Source organism: Zalophus californianus, chromosome 3 (assembly GCF_009762305.2).
Source record: "Zalophus californianus isolate mZalCal1 chromosome 3, mZalCal1.pri.v2, whole genome shotgun sequence".
Classification (NCBI taxonomy): Eukaryota; Metazoa; Chordata; class Mammalia; order Carnivora; family Otariidae; genus Zalophus; species Zalophus californianus.
Genome location: NC_045597.1, coordinates 143,858,617 through 143,879,685, shown reverse-complemented (window position 1 = coordinate 143,879,685; position 21,069 = coordinate 143,858,617). Strand labels below are relative to the sequence as shown.

The 21,069-nt window shown below is 42.0% G+C and overlaps 1 protein-coding gene across 2 annotated transcripts in view; it reads right to left on the bottom strand.

The window, feature by feature from the left end:
* The window catches only part of ITGA4 (integrin subunit alpha 4), a 78,251-nt gene extending 71,438 nt beyond the window's left edge, over window positions 1–6,813 (bottom strand). For both annotated transcript variants that reach the window (XM_027589573.1, XM_027589574.1), the window contains exons 1-2: window positions 6,478–6,813; window positions 5,990–6,111 (exon numbers count right to left, since the gene is read on the bottom strand). In XM_027589573.1, the coding sequence (XP_027445374.1) occupies window positions 5,990–6,111; window positions 6,478–6,674 (319 nt within the window). In that variant the 5' untranslated portion in view covers window positions 6,675–6,813. The remainder of the gene's footprint in view (window positions 1–5,989; window positions 6,112–6,477) is intronic.
* Between the last annotated feature and the right edge of the window lie 14,256 nt (window positions 6,814–21,069).

The following is a 21,069-nucleotide window of genomic DNA, read 5'->3' as shown; positions in this document are numbered from 1 at the left end:
TCCCCCCACGGAGCAGGGAACCCAATGCAGGGCTTGATCCCAGGACCCCAGGATCATGACCTCAGCCGGAGGCAGACGCTTAACTGACTGAGCCACCCGCGCATCCCCTGAGCACTGGTATTCTTAAAGCTCTGCAGGAGAATCTAACTTGCAGCCAGAGTTGAGCAATACTATTCTAGCCACTTCTCAAATAGTAGGAATCCTCTGGGATCTATCCTGAACCCTCTGAAAACCTAGAGAGCTTCCAAGTTAAACTCATTAACTCCCATGGCTTCGATTACCATCTCTGTCAATTGCAGTCAACTCCGCAAACTGCCACAGCAGATCCCTCCTGCCCACCAGACCCATACATCCAACTGATTACTAGATATTTATTTCCATGTCTTCTGTGGACAGCACCATCATCCATCCAAGTCACAGCCTTGGGTAACATCTTTGAACCCTTCTTCTCTTTCATCTCTCTCTCTTGTTTAATAATTACCAAGTCCTGTTGAGTCTGTCTTCTAAGTAACTGTAGAATAACTGTTTTGCTCCATTCTTGCTGCCACTGTCTTAGTACAAGCACTTATCACATGTAGCCTAAATTATAACAAAATCTTTCACTCCCTTCTGCCTTGACTCATTTACTCCAAAGCATTCACTCCCCTGCAACCAGAAGTATCTAAAACACAAATCTGATCATGTCACTCCCCAGCTTTAATTACCTATGGGAAATAACCAGAGATCACCAAGTTGTACAAAAATAATCCTTGTTTAACTCTCCCACTTACCATCCACTTCACACTCCACAGTCCAATTGTATGCATTCTTCTTTCATTTCAAAGATGCCATGCTCTCAAAGACCAGGGTCTTTACATACAATGTTTGCTCTGTATGGCATCCTGTCCCATAAACCTCCTCCTCTAGCTAACTTCTGATTTTTATTCAGTTCTCCACTTGAGTATCAATCCCCCAGGAAGTCATCACTGTATTTTCCTAATTAGATTAGACCTTCTCACCATACTTTCCTATAATAATCTATCCTATAGACTGTAAGCTTCCTCGGTGCAAGGACCATGTTTCTTTCCTACGTCCAAGTTCTGGCCCTTTGGCACCCCTCAGTAAATGAATGAATGAATGAATGACCCACACGTACAATGGATTGACTATCTGGCTCTAGAACTGTCGCCTAGGGGAGATATATGTAGTCAGTGGGAATATTACTCAGTGACCAGGTAAACTTAAGGCAAAAATGAAATGCATTTAGAAAATCTCAGCTCTCAAATTAGGTGGAAGCCATTCTTTTAGAGATGGAGTTTGGGAAATTGCTGGAAATCAGGAAACTTAATTCTCTTAACATGATAGTTTATTAATGAAGCTCTCTGTCTTGATTTTCTGCATAATTAGAACCTACGTTCAGGGGCAATTTTTCAAAATGACCAGTCGGTATCAGTCTCAGCTTCATAAGGTACAGTTTAAAGAGTATTGCAAATGAAAAAGAACAGTTATCAAGAACATTTTTGAAGTTTCAACAGTGTGAGGTTTGCCTTTTAATGTTAAGCTAATAATTCCTGCAAATCAGGCAGAAGCGAGAATGAGGTAATCATTAGTTTAACGATGCAATGCTAATTAACCTCTTCCATATAGGCTGTGTAATATAACCCCGGAGGTTGGCTAGGGTGATATAATTCTAGAAAGAAATCTGAAGGGGAATGATGATGATCAACTCATGATGGATCATTGTTCTTTCCGGTAAAGAAAAGAGAAGCACAAGCAAGAACCTTAAAAGTCTAGTAATTAGGCAGCATTTGGTCTGGAAAAGAAAAGTGAAAGTCCTATTCATTTATGCACAGACACTTGGGAAACACCTGTTAAAAAGTTAGTGTTTTCTCATGCAGGGGAATTCTATCTCTCTAGAGCAGTGCTGTCCAATAGAAAGTATAATACAAGCCACATATGAACTGTTTAATTTTATAGTAGTCACATTAAAAAAGCAAATGAAATAAAAATAATTTTAAAAATATACTTTAACCTAGCACATCCAAAATATTATCATTTAAATATGTAATCAATATTAATTTTAAAATATTTATTTTGACATATAATAAATATCTAAAAAATTAAGGAGATGTTTTATATCCTGTTTTTTGCACTAAGTCTTTGAAATCCATCATTTAATTTACATTACAGCACCTCTCACTCAAACTAGCTATATTTCATGTGCTCAAGAGCCACATGTGGCTACTGGTTACCATACTGGGAAGTGTAACTATGTAACTTTAGACTCTATTACCCAGATGTGTGTGTGTGTGTGTGTGTATGTGCGTGTGTGTATGTGTGTGTGCATGTGTGTGTGTAGCATGCATATAACGCTATTAGTGGTGACTCCAAAGTAATAAAAGATCTGGAATGTCTTCTGAATAACCAAATAAAGACAATCTTTTTAGTATAATTTTATAATCATTTATGTATTTTATTATGTTCTAATGCTTTGAATATCGGTAATCCATGGAAAGTCTATGATTCCATATAGCAATGGAGTCATTATTTGTAATACCTTAATTTAGCAACCATGTGGGATCAAAGTTTCCTTTAAAAAAGCTTCAGCAAGGATACAGACTGCCTGAGTGGAAAAGCAACTGGACATGTGAAATCACTATGGCCTCCTCAGATACAATGTGTTTGGGAACAAGACTGGGCTCAGACCTTCCTGATGGGGAAACCACCTTCCTTTGGTTCAGAGAGGGAAGTACCAAAGAACTGAGTGGAGAGGACACTTCTCAGGCAGGCAAGGAGGTGGAGGCAGCCTGTTTGCATGCAGGACAAAAAGCACCTCTTCTAAAGTCAATTCTCTTCACTAAAAGGGGTATCTTACTCTCAACACCTTATACCCTGAACATTCTAGATAAATGGGCATCTGCTGCTCACTTCTGATTATGGCCTCAGTGAATATACCACAGTGTGTGACAACATTATCCAGGGATGGTGGCACGTAATGGGAGGGTACTGGTCTCCTCTTTCAAGAGGAGGAGTCCATCTGAGTCAAAGTTTGAGGTGGAATTCTAACTGAGACCTAAAGACCAGTCCATGTGGATAGTATTTAACTAGGAGATGGGCACTATTTTAAGAGATCTTCCAACTTCATCTCCCTGATAGCAGGTTAAGTCATTCCAAATGAAAGAAAACACCGTACTGACATGGCCATCATAGCTGAATATTTAGTTACTACTATAAGGTTTTTGTGGTTGGGTCAACAAGAAAATATTTTTTACCATGTTTCATCTCAACTGTTACCTCTTACTTTATACACTTAACTTTCTGTTTAGTTTCTTAATTGTTCCTATTTATTAACCTCAACCTGACTACAGCAGATAACATACAGATATAGTTTTAAGTAGAACACAGGGATAAAAAGAAATAAACTAATAATTTTCAAATATCTGTTATATGTCAGGTATCCAGCTAAGCATTTTCTATACAGTATAGTTACCCCCATTTGAGACAGGATAACTAAAGCCATTCTCATAATCTATAGAATTAGAATACTGTACGTGTCTGTGGTTACATATTTTTTTCTTGAAGCTTTTCTACAGAAAACAGTACATAGTCCACAAACCCGATAATCCTTAAATGTCTTTCACTACCAATTTATTGTTTTTAGTGTTTCCTTTCTAGACTTCTTCCCCAATCCCTTATTTTACAGCTTCAGGTTACTTCTGAGTTTGTTCTGAATAGAAACACATAACTTGTTTATTGAAGGAATAGAAGATATATTGTTTAAAATGTTACATGAGAAACAACTTCAGTCAATTCTTTTGCAAATATTCCAAGCTATTACCACAGCTAGGAGTGTTTCAACCGACTGATTGACCAGAAAACTTGTCTTCCTTTTTGCCTTTTATCTCAGTCAACACCTTTTTTTGTTGACTAAAACTGTGAAACTTAAAAATGTCTTTTGGCTTATCATTTCTAATTAATTCTCTTATTCATCAATCAGGTTGATGGCAATCAAACTTTCACTTTGCCTTTATTCACTTATCCATCCAATAAATCTTCACTTAATTCCCATTTCTGGCACATCAACCACGTGCATATTTCTCTGAGGATAGGTTTATAGTCAATCCGTACGCTCCACGTGCCCCAGAAGTTAGGTTTTCCTTCCATTTTGACAGGCGTTCTTATCTCAAATTGTGTGTGATATTATGACATGATCTTTCCAGTTAAACGCAGCCATCTAGAAATAAATTCAGTGCCCTTCCAGACAGGAAGTAGGTGTTAAATACCAGGAGTTACAATGCCATGGATCAGGAAACTGAGAGGACAACAGAAATGAAACTCTTCCTTGCCGAGACTCTGTCAAGATCCTCTGGCAGTCGAGTTTGTCTCCTCCACTCCCTAATTCTTCATCCTACAACTCTTTCATGAAAATCATGCTTTGCAGAATTGTTCCAAACGGATAGGTCTATGAACGTCATGCCTTCCTAGTCTGCCTTTTGGGATGGAAGATACTTAATGAGAGGCTACACGCTACAGACAACTGCTAGACTTTTATGCTCTCTTGAGTTATGCGCATACTCTCTTTGAATTCACTCCAAATGAGGGAAACCAGCTTCCCAGCTGGAGAAAAAGCAAAGACTACTATAAAAAGAAAAAGGGGTTAAAGATGCTGTAGACTAGGGATGCCTGGGTGGCTCAGTTGGTTAAGCATTTGCCTTTGGCTCAGGTCATGATCCCAGGGTCCTGGGATTGAGTCCCATATATCCGGCTCCTTGCTCAGCAGGGAACCTGCTTCTCCCTCTGCCTGCCTCTCTCACTCTCTCATTCTCTCTGACAAATAAATAAATAAAATATAAAAAAAAAAGTTGCTGTAGCCTATCCCAAAGGTCTATTTATAGCAAAGATAAATATGAAAAAAGTACCAGTTGTAACCTTTTATTCACCATTTGCAGAGGATGTATCAGCTCGGCAGACAACATATTGGACTCTTCATTTAATTTTATTTGTACTGAAGATGCACAAAGGAAAGGAGAGGGCTTGGACTTTGGAACCAAGCTGACTTGACTGACTTGAGGTCCCATCATTCCCTCATTAGCTGAGTAACTTCAGAAAAAGTACTTGCAACCCTCTGAGTCACAGAGTCCTGATGTGTAAAGTAGGAACAATGCCAACCATGACCCAGTGGTGCTTTGTGTGTGTGTGTTGGGGGGGGAGCAACATATATAGCAGTGTCTAACAGTGTTTAGAACAAGATAGGTCTAAATTAATATTAGTTCCCCTTTCTTTCCCCATGTTATCTGTGCAAAACAACGTTGCTTTTGGCTTTGAAATGTGAACTTTCTCCTCTCCCCCATCAAAATACACTTTTTCAAGTTGTCACCTAGCTAAGAAGAGACCTTAAGAAATGACTTCAAATAGAGGTATCCATTTAACATGAGAGTTTTGGGAGAGAAAAATTAACAATTGTACTTTAGCCCTCATTTTAATTATAGTAACAATGTAGATGCCAATTTTTCCTTGTGCTCTTCTTTTATATTTCATATTCTAAATAAAACTGTAACATTTTCTTTTTTAGAAAGTCCTTAAGCTCAATGACAGGATATGGGATCAATTCCAACTGCTATTCCTGATTGGGCCCCTTAGCCTGTTCTTTAACAAGCCTGATAGTTCAAAGATGGAAATAAAATGCTTAAGTGATGGCCTAGCTGGATCCCGTCTTTAATGTGCTGAGAGACTTTAAAATGTGTTTTACATAAGGCGGAGAGAGGGAGAGGTGGAGAGAATGTATCCTAAGAAACTTTCCTCTCCATAGTTTTGCCAGGGTACTGCAATCATCATTGTCATAAGCAAAAGGGAGAAAAACGTTGACAGGACGAAGGGAGTCACTTTTGTTTTAACAAGGTTAGATGGTTTGGAGTTAAGAGTGAAAATCATTCATTTTAAACTAGAATAGGCAACAATGAGTTTTTCCAGGACTTGTGCTAGTTCCCCCCTGGTCCCAGACCCAACTCACCCAGCTGGAGCTGTTCGCAATTCAGGTCTGGATTCTTTCCGATCTTGCATCTGTAAATCGCGCCGGGATTGACCACTGAAGCGTTGGCAAGCCAACTGGCCGTGGGCGCCCCCACTATGAGCCTAAAGCGAGAAATGTGCACGTGCGCGCAGACGTGAGCTGAGCTGCCTACTGAACTCCTGGTCTCCACAGGCTCGCAGCTGGCAGCCGGGCCGCTCCCCCAAACCTCCTCCTCCTCCGCCCACCACCTCGCACACCCAGCCCGCCACCCCCAACTCGCAGCTCCAGAGCCTTACACCAGAGCGCACCCCAGGCGTGCCACCCCGAGATCAGTTAGCTTCCCGAGCAGATCCAGCAGGCTGGCCGTCGCAGCGCACCCCTTCTGGCTCCTCCAGAGGAAGTAAAGTTTGAACTGGGCAGGGGATCCCTGAGGCGCCGCTCCCTCGCGGCTCTCAGATGCCCAAAGCGCCCGGTTCCACTCCACTCACCATCGGTTCGCCCCGTGGCTGTGCAGCACCACCGAATAGCCGAACAGGGTGTTGGGGGGGCCCTGGTAGAGCAGCGCGCTCTCGGTGTCCACGTTGTAGGGGAACCCGGTCGGGACCCCCAGGCACAGCAGCAGCAGCACCGCCTCCCAGACGGCGGCCCCTCGGGGATTGAGCCCGCACCTCGCTTCCCCAGCCATGCGCTCTCGGAGGAGAACATTCAACACCAAACGGCCACGGTCCCAAAGTTGCGCGGGATGAGACGGTCGGCCAAGGGGAAAAGCGCCCCAAGAGAAGTGCAGCGTGTCCGGCGCCGGCGGGCGAGAGGGAAGGAGGCAGGGAGGGAAGGAGGGAGGGACAGGGGAAGGGAGGGGAAGTAGGGCCGCGGCGGGCGGAGCAATCGAGATTGATCTGGGATGCAGCACACCCGCCGGGCCCACGCCCCGCTTCTGCGGCCAGGAGCTGCGGGTGCTCGCGCAGTCCCGGGGAGCCTCTGGGTGGGGTCCCGGGCGTGGTGCGGAGGCACAGGACCCTGCGCCGTCTCACCCCACGCGCGGCTGTAGGGGGCGCTGGGGAACCTCGGCTGCGCCGGACGCGAGTCCGGGCCGGGGCCTCCCAGCCCGCCGATTGCGGGATAACTCTGGGCTCCCAGGCTTTGCAAGAGGGGAGCTGGAAGAGACACGGACTTCGCCCTTGAACCGTGGTTGAGGCCTGGCTGCGGAGCGGCGTGGCCCCAACCTGAGCCGCGCGCGCACCACGACGAGCATGGGATCTCCGCGGCCTGCCTGGCGTGGCCCAAAAAAGGCCAGCCACAAACTCGGGCACCAGGACGGAGGCGGAGACCTGTCTGGATCTTTTCGTGGATAGTTAAGCTCTATCTCTGATGGGCGGGGGGGAGGGGGGGTGCGCAGAGAGGGCATAAGCAACCACTAGAGAAATTAACCAAAGGGCCATAAATTAAAGCCAAATAAACAAAAGGAACTCCCTGAAAGCTCCTGAGGCAGGCTTCGGTGACAAAGACGTTATGGCTCTTCACTTCAAGAGCCCTGCACCCTTCTATGCCCACTTCCTTCCACCCCACACTTCCTCTAAAGTCCGGGCTGCGTTCCTGAGGCAGAGGAGCGGTGAGCGGGGCAAACTGAATGGAACATGGTTTAGGCTGTTGCAGAGTCCAACGCGGAGGCTGGGTTAAGGAAGCACCAACTTGCCTCACTTTAGCAGGTATCTCCGTCTGCTTCTCTATGGCCCTCCTCTCCATGCATCCATCGTCGCCAAAGGATACACCTGCCATCAGGGGTGTAGACCCAGTACGAGGTCAAGAGAAAGACACCATAATGAACCCGAGAAAATGCACTGGAGACCCACAGCACAGCATACCTGAACTGGGTGACGATTTTTATCCCAATGCTATCCAGATGTGCTTCAAGTTCTAGAGCAACTAGAGAGACGGCCATAACGGGTTAGGCTGGTATTTGCAGGAGATGCAGGTCCAGTTCTTAATTAATACTATATGAATTAAAAAAGAAAGAAAGGAAGGAAGGGAGGGAGGGAGGGAGGGAGGAAGGAAGGAAGGAAGGAAGGAAAGAAAGAAAGAAAGAAAGAAAGAAAGAAAGAAAGAAGAAAGAAAGAAAGAAAGAAAGAAAGAAAGAAGAAAGAAAGAAAGAAAGAAAGAAAGAAAGAAAGAAAGAAAGAAAGAAAGAAAGAAAGAAAGAAAAAGCAACAGAAAGAGATAGAATGAGAAACTAAAGAGAAAGCAAGAAACAAAGAAACAAAGAAAAGAAAAGAAAGAAAGAAAGAAAGAAAGAAAGAAAGAAAGAAAGAAAAAGAAAGAAAGAAAGAAAGGGTTCATTAAAGCCAAACTGAAACAGCACATCTTAAGTTGTAATGGCAGACACATCATTAAAATACTTGTTCCTTCTTTTCAGCATATTTATTGAGCAGTCACTATGCTAAGCCCACAGGATACCACAGTGAGCAAGGCAGGACAAGCCTTCAGGACAATTTTCAGCCAACAAATTTTGCTAACTAGAGAAAGTTCTGAATGATTTAGGGACACTTAAGAGATTTGAAGGACAAAGAGGGGTGAGTTAGGCTGAGCAATTTGAGAGGAGGAATGAAGGATGATGCTGGTGGGGTCAGACAGAGGAACTGGGAGAAGGGGTCTTGGCTGGAGCATTTAGCTGCTCACACACAGGTTAGTATTACAGGAAGCTGCCTAGGGAAGCAGGGACACAACATGAACATCCTATACCAGGTTAGGAATTTTTAACTCTGTGCTGCGGTGGATAGGAAGCAGTTGAAAGATTTGTCTTGGGACACCTGGGTGGGTGAGTCGTTAAGCACCTGCCTTCTGCTCAGGTCATGATCCCAGGTCCTGGGATCAAGCCCCGTGTGGGGCTCCCTGCTCAGCGAGAAGCCTGCTTCTCCCTCTCCCACTCCCCCTGCTTGTGTTCCCTCTCTCGCTGTGTCTCTCTGTCAAATAAATAAATAAAAAGTCTTAAAAAAAAAAAAAAAGCCCATTTGTCTTGGGCTTCAGATGTGAAATGAAAAGACTGAATACAGAAAACCTAATTTTGAAGGCTTCCCGCAACAGTACCTGTCAAGATGGTGGTGGCCTAAACTAAGAAGGAGGGATAGAGGAAAAAATAGATTCGAGAGATATCTGTGAGATAGAACCCAATAAAACCCAGTGATAGTATTGGTAAATATGAATGCAGAGCTGAGAAGGAGTCAGAGTGTGTGAGTTTGGGAACTGGGTATATGGTGCTAATTCAAAGAGAAAAAAATGCACCAGAGGAATGAGGCTATGCCTGTGTATGGGCATGCATGTGAATGTGTATGATGGGCAGGCACTGAGGAACTGAGTTTTAGACAGGTGGAGTTTGAGATACCTGTGGAATGTTAGGATATTCTAGCCACACCCAACCCAATTATTTTTACTCTTCTGTCAACAAACAAAAGGAACAGTAACCCTCTCTCATTATTTGCAATAAAGTAAGAGGCAAATAATAGTGTGTGATAAATCTATTGTAAAAATGAAATGAAGTAGCTTCCAGAAAAGTAGCTATCAGGGCCTATGGTGGAAGGGTCCTGCTCTGTTTTCCACTCAGAGTGTGTTTCTTTCTGAGTAGATCTATGTGCTGATTTCAACCCAGTTCTCAACTAGCAAACGTTGTCATCATTCTGAAATCAGCAGTCCCTCTCGTTTGCAGCCACAACATTTTCAATTGAGGCTCAAGAAACAGATATATCAAAGGCACTCCCATACCCTCCAGACTCTAGCCATGCCACTGACCTAAACACCTCCCTCTTTATTTCCCTCCCTTTACCAAATGCTTATGCAATGAAATCCACTCAACACAATTTTTTTCATAGCATTATCAAGATGAGTAACGGTCAGTAGGGCACTTGTTGGGGCATGACCTTATTTCTGTGAGTGTGGTGATGATTATGGCTATAATTTCACCACCTTTCCAGAAACAGCTACCCATCACTACTTCATACTCCATATTAGCCCGGAGTTTCCTTCCTCCAAGGCTTAGAGAACAGTTCACTTTTGTTAAGTCAGTAGGAATAAAGTGTTGCCTGAAGATACTGTTATCTCTCTAATAAGTGCTTTTGTAGGCAAGTGTGAGAATCATGTTGGGGGAGGAGGAGAGATGGGGAGAAGAGAACTTCTCAAAACAACTTATGCCCATTCTTCACCCTCAACTGAACTTAAATATGCAGTCATCCAATTAATATGTGTCATTTGATCAACAGGTTACAGGTGGCCACTGTGTGCCAGGAGCTGCATCAAGGACTCAAGAGTAAAAGATGAAATCCAAATAATCTCTATCCTTGGTAAGAAGTCCTCCCCAGTAAGGAGGATTCTAATATGGGCTCAACCAGCTTCTCAGAGCGAGCATTTCTCTTTCTTAAAAGGCTCTATTCTTGGAATACTACCTTTTTGAGCCCCGCCCCCCTTCTATCTGGCCACTGGGAGTCTCCTTCGCTGGCTCCTTTCTCTCCACCACAAGTGTTGGACAGCCCCAGAGCTCCATTCTGAGCCCTCTTTCCTCCCTCTTTAGGAGATCTAACCCATTTCCTGTGTCTTTAAGTACCACCTATATAGTACTGTTACATACCACTGTGAGTCCCCAGTTCCTGTCTCCACGTCTCTCTTGAGAGCTGCAGATTCATATATTTTACCGCCTACCTGACCTCTCTACCTGGCTGTCTAGTGGGCATTGTGAACATAACATATCTAACAGAGTTCTGTTCCTCACTTGAGTCTGAACTATTCCCCCCCCCCAGTCTCTTCCTTTCTAATAAATAGCACTCTGTCTGCCCAGTTGTTCAGACCAGAAATTTGGAAAGTAATCCTTGACTTCTTCCTCTCTCTGTTCTCCGCATGTAATCCATCAATCATCAAGGTCTATCAGTTCAACCTTCAAACTGTATCTCAAGTTGGTCTGTTTAACTTCTTCTGTCCTGCGGTCCTTCTGTCTGCTGGTCCCCTCTTCCAAGTGCAGAAGTCTCACCTGGGCTTTTCAATAATCCACTACCTGGTTTTCCCTACTCATCCCTCCCCACACTATCAGTTTTGTACAAAGAAGCTAAAGTGAACTTTTAAAATTCTAAATCAAATCATGCATGCTTCTCCCTTATGTAAATCCTTTAAATAATTTCCCACTGCTCTTCCAGTACAAACTTAAGGTGGCCTACAAGGACCCAGTGACCTGGCGTCTGACTACTTGGCACATTTGCCATCGGCCACTTGCCCCAGGTCATGTCGTTTTAGCCACCTAGATCTTCCTTAATTTCCTTAAGTGCATCAAAGTTTTTTTCACCCTGGAGGCTTCTGTCCATATTGTTCTCTCTGCCTGCACACAGAACCTCCGCCTTTGCACATGATTTGTATCTTTCTTCAGCCTTAACTTAAAGGTCTTCCCCCAGAGGATTTCCTTGCCCGCCCATTTAAAATAGGTCACCACATTGTTCTTTCACAGGCCATGCTGTTTATTCTCTTCAGAGCCCTTTAACTCATCATCATATATGTATTTCCTTTTTCACTCTGTCTTTCTCGCTAGAATATGAGCATAGAACACTCTCATTGTGTTGTTGCAGTTGTTCAGCACTAAATCTCTAGCCCCTGATATCTGGCTGGTACAGAGCAGGTGCTCCGTAAGTATTTTTTGAATGGCCCCTACATGATTTGAACTTTTTCTATTATTAATGTCATAAATGGAGAGAAATATGAGTGTTTATGAGTTTATTTTCATGCATTATTACATGCAAAACAATGTATTACGTGGCTTAGTAGATGCAAAGACATGTGAAGATAGGTCCTACTTCAAGCAGCTTATAATTTTCAAGGAGATGGGTGATATGCTTTACAAAACCAGACAATATAGTCAAATGTGAATGCCACATACACTGGGGGGGAGAAGGGACAGTTGGGGTGTTGGCATAAAGGGCAGTCTCGAGACCTAAATTTAGGTAGAGTGTAGGGCAGGGGAAATGAAAGAATTGGTATAAGACACTGGGGAAAAAACTGACATGAATTGTCAAGGACAGGTAATATGGAGAAGTAAGGTATGACAGGCCGGGTGACTGAGACAATGATGGTACCATGAAAAGCAACACGAAAAGCAGAGGAAAGAGTGGAAATGGAGAGAAAAGGGAGAATGGGTTTGGATCATGCTGGGTGAGTTTTAGAGATGAGTCTGTGATGGTAGAATAATCAGATATGTCTAGCAAGTACTGTTGGTTATTTTTTCTTTTGTTTTTCTTTATTTTTAAAAAAATTACTAAAGTAAAACATGCAATAAGTAAAACAGTTAGTGATCCATAAAGAAAATGTTTTCAATGTCTCCGAGACTCCCTTTAATCTACTCTTCTGAGGCACGTCCCCCACCTTTCCTCAATAACTTGACCGCAATCAAGTGCGTGTCCCAAGGCCTGCTCTCAGGGCATTCAAACTAAGACAATAAAGGTTTTTGGTTGTTGTTGTTTTGTTTTATTTTTAGAGTAATAAAGTTCCCAACAACAAACCGGAAGCTCTAATTCTTTTCTTCTGAAAGATACTATTAGACCAGATTTCCTGATGCTTTAATATAAATATCAAATGACAAGTTTGCTTTTAAAAGAAACATGAAACAAGGAGTCTTCTCAATCATAAGAGTTCTGAAACCTGCTGAGAAACTGTGTGGAACACACTCTAGAATTCCTCACTGGAAAAACGAGAGGCTGGAGCATTTACCCAAGGACCCATGCTCTACTTGGTAGGAGGTTAACCTCACCACACTTTGCCGACAAGCACACTTCCAGACACTAGAAGAGTCCTCAGGCAGAGGAGGGACACAGACTCCCTGGAAAACTGCCAGTGTGCTGAAAGGGTCCACCCAGCAGCAGGGGGGTTCAGGTAACCCAGAGGGTGGGTCATCGAAGGTGTCTGTTATCACTGCCAATCCAAACCTTGGGTGGCATGTTAGTGTTGCTCAAACTTGGCTTTTAATTTCTTACGTTTTCTCTGTTTGGATGGGGAAATGAGTGTGTGTGGGTATAAAGCACTTAATACAGTGCTTAGCACATAATCAATACAGAATAAATAGTAGCCCTTACTCCTTCATTCTTCTTATTTTATCATCATCATCATCATCATCATCATCATTAATGATATAATTTATGTAGAAATAAAATACCTCTAGAGATAAACGATGTATGGAAATATGAACTCAGGGCTCGTATGTGGAAGGTTGTCTAAGTTATAGGGGGCATTTTCTGTCTCGAATTGCTTACATTTATTTATACACTCATTCAACAAATATTTCTGGAGCACCTATTATGTGTAGCTGAGAGATGCTGTACATAACATGGTACACAGATTTGGGATCCTTATCCTTTTTAGATGTGCATTCCGATAGGTAACCAGACAATAAATAATAATTTCCTATTTTTAGTCTTGTGACTTTTCAATACATTGACATATATAAGCACATGATTTTTTTTCTATAGCACAACTATGAATATGTCATTTCCCCACTCAGGGACTCCTAATGGCTCCTTCCCCAACTCAACCCAATTAAATTAGGATTTCTTACCTGGGGTTTAATACCTTCCATGCTTGGCCTCAAGCTAACTTCCTTTTTTTACCTACCCTAAACATAGCCTATTTCTCCTTCCCTCTGGAAATGTTCCCTTTAGTTTGGGAAATCAACAGATGAAGACATAGCCATTTAAGCCAGTAGGTACCAAATGCCATATAAAATGGTACATAACAGAGAAACTCCACAGACAGAGAGGTTTCTTCTGGCTGAGGTGTTTGGGGCAATTTTTCTGGAGTAGAAGGGCAATTTTGAGAAATTTTGTTTTTACAGTCTTTTCAAAACTCCTGAAACTAATACTTTATAACTTCTTAAACCAAGTCTATTTCATGCTTCAGTTCAGAAAAAGAAACAATTGCTCCTTTTGTTACAATGTAGAGAGGACCTAGTCTAAAGCCATTTTCCCCTCAGAGCACATAGTTATTATGTGACAACATTTTATCTCAAAAGTAATCTGACCTGGGGGATTGGCTTTGTGCACTGGAATGATTTAACAACTGGTACACGCAGGGATCTCAAAGGTTCACATGACACACAGATAGTTCACGGTATCACTCTCCTATATTCTCAGAGCTAGAGTCACTGTAAAAGTGCTCCACAACAGTGTCTTATCCAAAGCCTCTCATATGATGACCTCATCTGGCAAAACAGCATTCCTAGGCATTTTGGAAAGGGATGTGGTGAATAAACAGTGTAAAATTGTTTAATCATGGGTAAAGTTATATCACACAACAAACATTTATGTACATATGCTCCAAGCACTTTAAAGACACAAAAGAAATTAAAGATATGTTCTTATTCTTGAATAGCTGGCAATCTGATTAGACTACACACACAAACTTGAAACCAGAAAACAATTTCAAAGCAACATAACAAAATGCATTATGAATATAGTACAAATTATATATAGTGTTATAGTGATGTGTTCAAAGTAGCTAAATGTTCAGTGGGGGGATTAAAGGGAAAAAAAAATCTAGTTTAAGTTAACTTCCTTCCTTCCTTTTCTTTTCTTCTTTTTAAACCAGACCACTCTGAAAGAACACAGAGATTATTCTTTGTAGACAAGATAAAAGATAAGAGAACATCAGAGACTAAAATATCATCAGTAAATAGGAGGAATGTAAACAGTGGAGAGGGGCTATACCACTTTGTAAGGACAATAGTGAGAAATAAGAAAAATAATTTAATGTACCAAAGTTTCCTGAATTGTTTAAAATCCTACAGAAACTTTAGAATTATTTCTAATTTGGATTAGTAAAATATAATGAATAATACTACAAAAACTGATTTTAGCTCTCTCTCATGTCTATGCATTGGAAGACCAACAGACAGATTGGATATTCTATTTTTGGTGCACACTGAAGATCGGCTTTGTTTATAACAGTTGCACAGTATATTGACCCAGTAAAGTAAATTTCCTCTGTTTATAGAAACTAGAAAAACTATTTTGTTTTTTTTTTTTTAAGATTTTATTTATTTATTTGACAGAGAGAGACACAGCAAGAGAGGGAACACGAGCAGGGGGAGTGGGAGAGGGAGAAGCAGGCTTCCCACTGAGCAGGGAGCCCGATACGGGGCTCGATCCCAGGACCCCGGGATCACAACCTGAGCCGAAGGCAGACATCTAACAACTGAGCCACCCAGGCGCCCCAAAAACTATTTTGGTTTTAAAGCCACATGTTGTTCATAAGGAACTCATTAGAATTGTGGATAAGAGTGAAAAAAATCCATTTCAGACCCATCTTTTATTATTGTCTAAGGGATGGTAATACTAATTCAACACAATAATAATAATATAAACATTTTCTTTGTGAACTCTAGAGATATTTCTTACTCTTTTCATGCTTCACATAAGAATAGGCAGGCTTTTTAATTTTTTTTTAAGATTTACTTATTTTATTTATTTATTTATTTAAAGATTTTATTTATTTATTTGAGAGAGAGAGCATGAGAGGGGGAGGGTCAGATGGAGAAGCAGACTCCCCGCTGAGCAGGGAGTCCGATGTGGGACTCGATCCTGGGACTCCAGGATCATGACCTGAGCCGAAGGCAGTCACCTAACCAACTGAGTCATCCAGGTGCCCCTTACTTATTTATTTTAGAGAGAAAAAGAGCAAGCTGGGAGGGCAGAGGGAGAAGGAGAGAGAATCTCAAGCAGATCTGAGCTGAGTGTGGAGCCTGATGTGGGGTGGTGCTTGATCTAACGACCCTGAGATCATGACCCTGAGATCATGACCTGAGCAGCAACCAAGAATCAGACCTTTAACTGACCCTTAATTGACTGTGTCACCCAGGTGCCCCTAGGCAGGCTTTTTTAAAAACCAGTTTTAGAGACCAGATAGCAATTTGGGAGACCCGAAGTCTAATAATGAAACTGTCCTTATATTTTTATAGCTTCTTTGTTATTAAAATGAAAGGGTTCAATTAGATTGTCGCTAAAGTTATTTCTGTTTCCAAAATGTTACTGTTTTAAGTTACCATATATAGCTGGAGAACCCTATACTGTCAGAGTCTGACTAGGAATCAGGAAATCACATAGACAGATAGTCAGGTGAAAGGCATTCAGTTCAGTTGATAACTATTCAAAAAGGTGAGATGATGTAAATGTAAGGAGAAAAATATGAATCTTGAATAAAGTCTGTATATCAAAATCTATAATTGGCTATCTGTGTATCACTCAATCATCCATCTGTCTTTTATATGCTGGGTTAGTTATGTGCAGAATATAAATGTTTAACTTTTCTTTCCAGAAATGTCAGATAACACTCTTTTCCAGCTGTGATACTATGATATAATAAGAAATATGTATTTCGGTCTTTGTCTCCAGCTCCTGGCCAGAGCTCCTAAAATCCTAATTTCCTAAGTGATAAAGGTGAAAGGACCATCTTGGTTATAATATTTGGGTTTTGTTTTCAGCTCCTGAAATAGCTCTGGAGGGATAAAGGTGACTTTTGGAAAGGCTCTGAAAATGGGGGCTGGCTGCCAGGGGAACCAACCATGTGATTAGAGGATTAGAACTTTGAGCCCCATTCCCCAACCTCAAAGGAGAGAGAAGGGAGGCTAGAAATTAGGTACAAACACTAAAGACCAAAGATTTAATCAAGGGTGTCTGTATAATGGAACCTCATAAAGACTCTAAATGATGGGCTCTGGAGAGCTTCTGGGTTGGTGAACACTGAGGTTCTGAGAGGGTGGTGTGCCCAGAGAGGACATGGAAGCTCAGCATGTCTCCCCACCCCCATACCTTGCCCTATGCATCTCTTCCACCTGGCTATTCCTGAGTTGTATCCTGTGTGATAAACTGGTAAATATAGTGTTTCCCTGAGTTTTGTAAGCCATTCTAGCTAATTATGGAACCTAAGGACAGGGTCATGGGGACCCTGATTTTTATCCAGTCAGTCAGAAGTATGGGAGGCCCAGATTTTTGACTGGCATCTTTCTTTGTGGGCCTGAGCCCTTAACCTGTAGGGTCTGTGTTAACTCTGGGTGTCAGTGTCAGAACTGAATTAAATCATAGGACACCCAGATGGTGTCTGCAGAGAACTGGAGAGTTACCCGGTGTGGAAAACCCACACACTTGGTGTCAGAAGTGATTAATGTAGAGAAAAGAAACAGTTTCTTCCTTTACGAGATTTCACAATTGCCTTGCCTGGGACTCATTTCCCTTTGTACTCATATATATGTGGTGTTGGGATAAATGACCAAAAACTAAATTACACTTGTATGGATCTTCACAATTTACAGAGTATGTTTTCTGAGCTGCACTAAAGTAGCTGTGAAATAATTATCAGTAAACCTTGAGATCCGAGGGGCATTATATGGTGCAAAAGGAAAGAATACAAAATGCACCATGGTAGCCAAAACTATACTTTTAAATTAGAGAGAGAGAGAGAGAGAGAGACATGATTTTCATCTTAGCCTTAATCTGAAAGTTACTCTTTTCACCAAGAGATGAGCAACTAGGAGCAGAAGCACTGCAAACTCAGAGACAAATGTCAAAGGCATCTAGACAGATCACAAACACTTAGATCTCAGGGGTGGGGAGAACAGCAAAGACAACATTTCCATAGTAGGCAGACCTCATTAAAGATTATTTTGTAGTATGATTGGAGAACACTGTAACCTCTATTAATGGAGACTGAGCTTTGAGTAATTGTATGTAAAGAACTGAGAATCTTCTGCATGTAGGATTAGCTGCCCTAATAAAAGGAAGTGCCACCCCAGGTCTCATTAATGTGAGGTCCGCATAAACTGGGGTGTAGACTTCTACAACAGATCAGACACCGCATTGACCGTGTTAACAACTAGGTTTTGTTGTTGATGTTTCTTTTTATCCCTCTTCGGCCACAACAAAGTAAAGACTATTACTGATAACTCCAGGGAGGAGAGATTGAAAATTCAATATAAGAAGTCTGCAACTTAGCTGATATCTTTTACAGTTAATATGATTATAGGTAGTTCACACTCCTCTGGGACTTTAGTCAGTCCTAGTTGCTGCATTTATTCCTGGTACAAAGTGCTGAGATACCAGTTTTAATTCCAGGTAGAATTCTGACCTAGAAGTATCTCAACTAAAAATGGCAGTCAATACTCTGCTACCTAGAATACTCACCAGTTAGGTAGGAGGTAATGCTGTCTTATCAAGGCTTATTCCTGGCTCCTTAAGTAAGCTTTATATTACAGGTTTAATCCTTAGAAGAAAATACCGAGTGAGGTAGAATAATTTCTTTCATTTTAGAGACAAGGCAGTAGCTTCCAAAGTGTTAACTGGCTTGCTCAAGGCCAGTGACTACAGTCCTGACGCCCCCTCACATTTCCTTACCGGTAGACTGGATTCGCCGATCTCAAGGGACAGCCGATCTGAGTGGCTGCCAGGGTCTCTGGGAGCAGCACCGGGCAAAAACAGAAACACCTTCCTCAAGTTTGAGTTAGAGAAACTAAGATTAATCCATTCAAATGAAGAGTAGAAATGGAAAAGAAGAAGAAGAGGAGGAAGAAGGAGGAGGAGAAGAAGGCGGCTGCGGCAAAACTAAGGTTCAGGAAACAGGTGGAAAACTGACAAAAGGAGCAAGTCTCAGTGTCCCCGGGGAATCACTGGGAACAGAGCTGAAGAACCTATGATTTGTCTTGACTGGCCTTGGTGTCTTAAAGATATGAAGATTGCCTGTGGAAGGGGGCACCTTATAGTGTTAATAAGTAACTAAGGGGACACCAGGATGGCCCAGTTGGTTGAGCGGCTGACTCTTGGTTTCAGCTCAGGTCGTGATCTCAGGGTCGTGAGATCAAGCCCCGAGTCGGGCTCCGCACTCAGTTAAAGTCGGCTTAAATTCCTCTGCCCCTCCCCCTCCTCTCTGAAATACATAAATCTTAAAAAAAAAATAATTTCAACCTGGTCTGCTATTCAAATTTACTGATCTTTACTATTTCTTTCCAATACACTTCAGAACCTATGCTGTGTATAGAGAAGAAAAGCTCAGTATCTAAAGAAATCTTGCCTTTACAGGTTGAGAGCTCCTGTTTCGTTCCTAGCTTAGTTAGATTCAGGTTCACAATGTTTTCCTTGTAAATTAAGGAAGCCTTGGGAATTCAAACTTTTCACCACTCTACCAAGGTAATTTTGAGAAGCCATTCTGCTTCACCTAGTGCCTTTCCCAGGCGTAAGAGGTAAGTATCGGAAATAAGGCTGAGGGAATGAAGTTACACAGAATGACCTTCTAGATCCATGTAAGTCAAATCTTAATCATGAGACTTTTTATTAAAAATAATTCCTGTACCACCTGACCTACCTATATTCAAGTATAAATGTAAAAGTAAATCTGCTTCAACTCTTACGCAGAATAAATTTCAGGTTATTCACATTTGAGATATAATTGCCCCTTCTACATTTCTGCCGATAATGAAGGGTGGGTTATCCCAACATTTAACTGAACTCCAATGAGTTAATAGTGCAAAGGATGCACTCCGAGGCTTCAGCAAGCTTGCCTAATTCTTCAGAGGCAGAGCCATGAGCCCTGTGGCAGACGGAGCAGGGTCTGGGCAGAAATGATCCAAATCCATGTCCTGCTCTTTCAGCACTGGTCACTTCCACAAGCCTCACGTTTTATTCAGACATGGAAAAAGTGACTACATGGCTTTCAGCTCTTAAGTGTTTTTGGAAGTATTCATAAATCTTTATGAAATCCAATTCGGTCTTCAACTCATAATAGCTCAGGGAATGAGCAAAAATGCTTTCATGAAATGAAAGCATGAAAAGCATGAAATGCTTTTCAACTGAAAAAATTTTCATTGAGTCAAATGAAATTCTAGTGGTTTGACCGACATGAATCCTGGTTTGGGGATCAACATTAGTATTGGCAATAGTTACTGCCAATGGGCATGTTAATAACTCTGAGCCCCTGAGGCTGGTTACAAAATAAAAACGGGAGAGCAGAATGGAGGCAGGGTAGGATTAAGCCTCTTCAAACTGCCCTCAACAGACTCCCATCCTAAAGCACACAGTTACTAGCACTAGCCTGGTTTTTAAGCCAGGAGAACAGTCTCGGAAAAAAAAAAAAATCTCCCAGATTTCATAACCTCATTTGATAATCTTTCACAGACAGGACTTTCAAATGGCTTTTGACTCCAGTTTAGAGGAAATCCTCATTTTTCACCAGAGAGAGCTCAGCTACACACAGGCTACAGATACCGTTTGAAGTGAAATGATAGTCTGACTTGTAAACAACATCCAAAGATCTCCTGTCTGGGAATTGAACCTACGAGAGAAACATTTGTCTGAGGGTATACCTGCTTGTTCTCTTAGGCTCCTCTGTATGTGTAACTCAGATATCTGTTAACAGATAAAATCAGCCCGGCTTCTTTTGGAACCTCCCTGACCACTCGTCTGTGCCCATATCCTTCAGAGATCTGCTTCCTTTCCTGTCTCTCTATCGCAAGCATGGCTCTGCTATCATTTTTTTAGCCCATGCTGTGAATACTGTCTAGTCTACCAGGGAATTTCATTTTAAGCCTGGCTTTGTCATGATAAACAAATTTTAGGCATCGGCAAGTAAACTATAGACAATTTCCCAGTTTCCCTCGTCTTCATCCCGTGGCTATATATTTATTCTTTCTCTCAGCAAATATTTATTGATGGCTACCCTATGCTGGGAGCGGTGCTTGGTGCTACAAATGCAAACATAAATAAGACAAGATCCCATACTCAAGGAAATTACGGTATGTGTACGTGAGATCAACATATAACAAGTTAAGTACTACCCTTTTTTAAATTGCAATATTCCATGTGGGAACAAAGAAAGATGTGGTCAACCTCAAGAGTCAGGAAAAGCTTATTTAAGGTAGGGGCATCTAGGTTGAATCTTCCAATATGAGTAGGTGCTCACTGGAGAGGGGCGAAGCTCTAAGACAGTATGAAATACATAATGCACTTAGGAGACTTGAGGCACTTGGCATAGATCAGGGAGCAGCAGAAAGAGACACAAAAGAGGTAGGCAGGAATTAGGGTATGCAA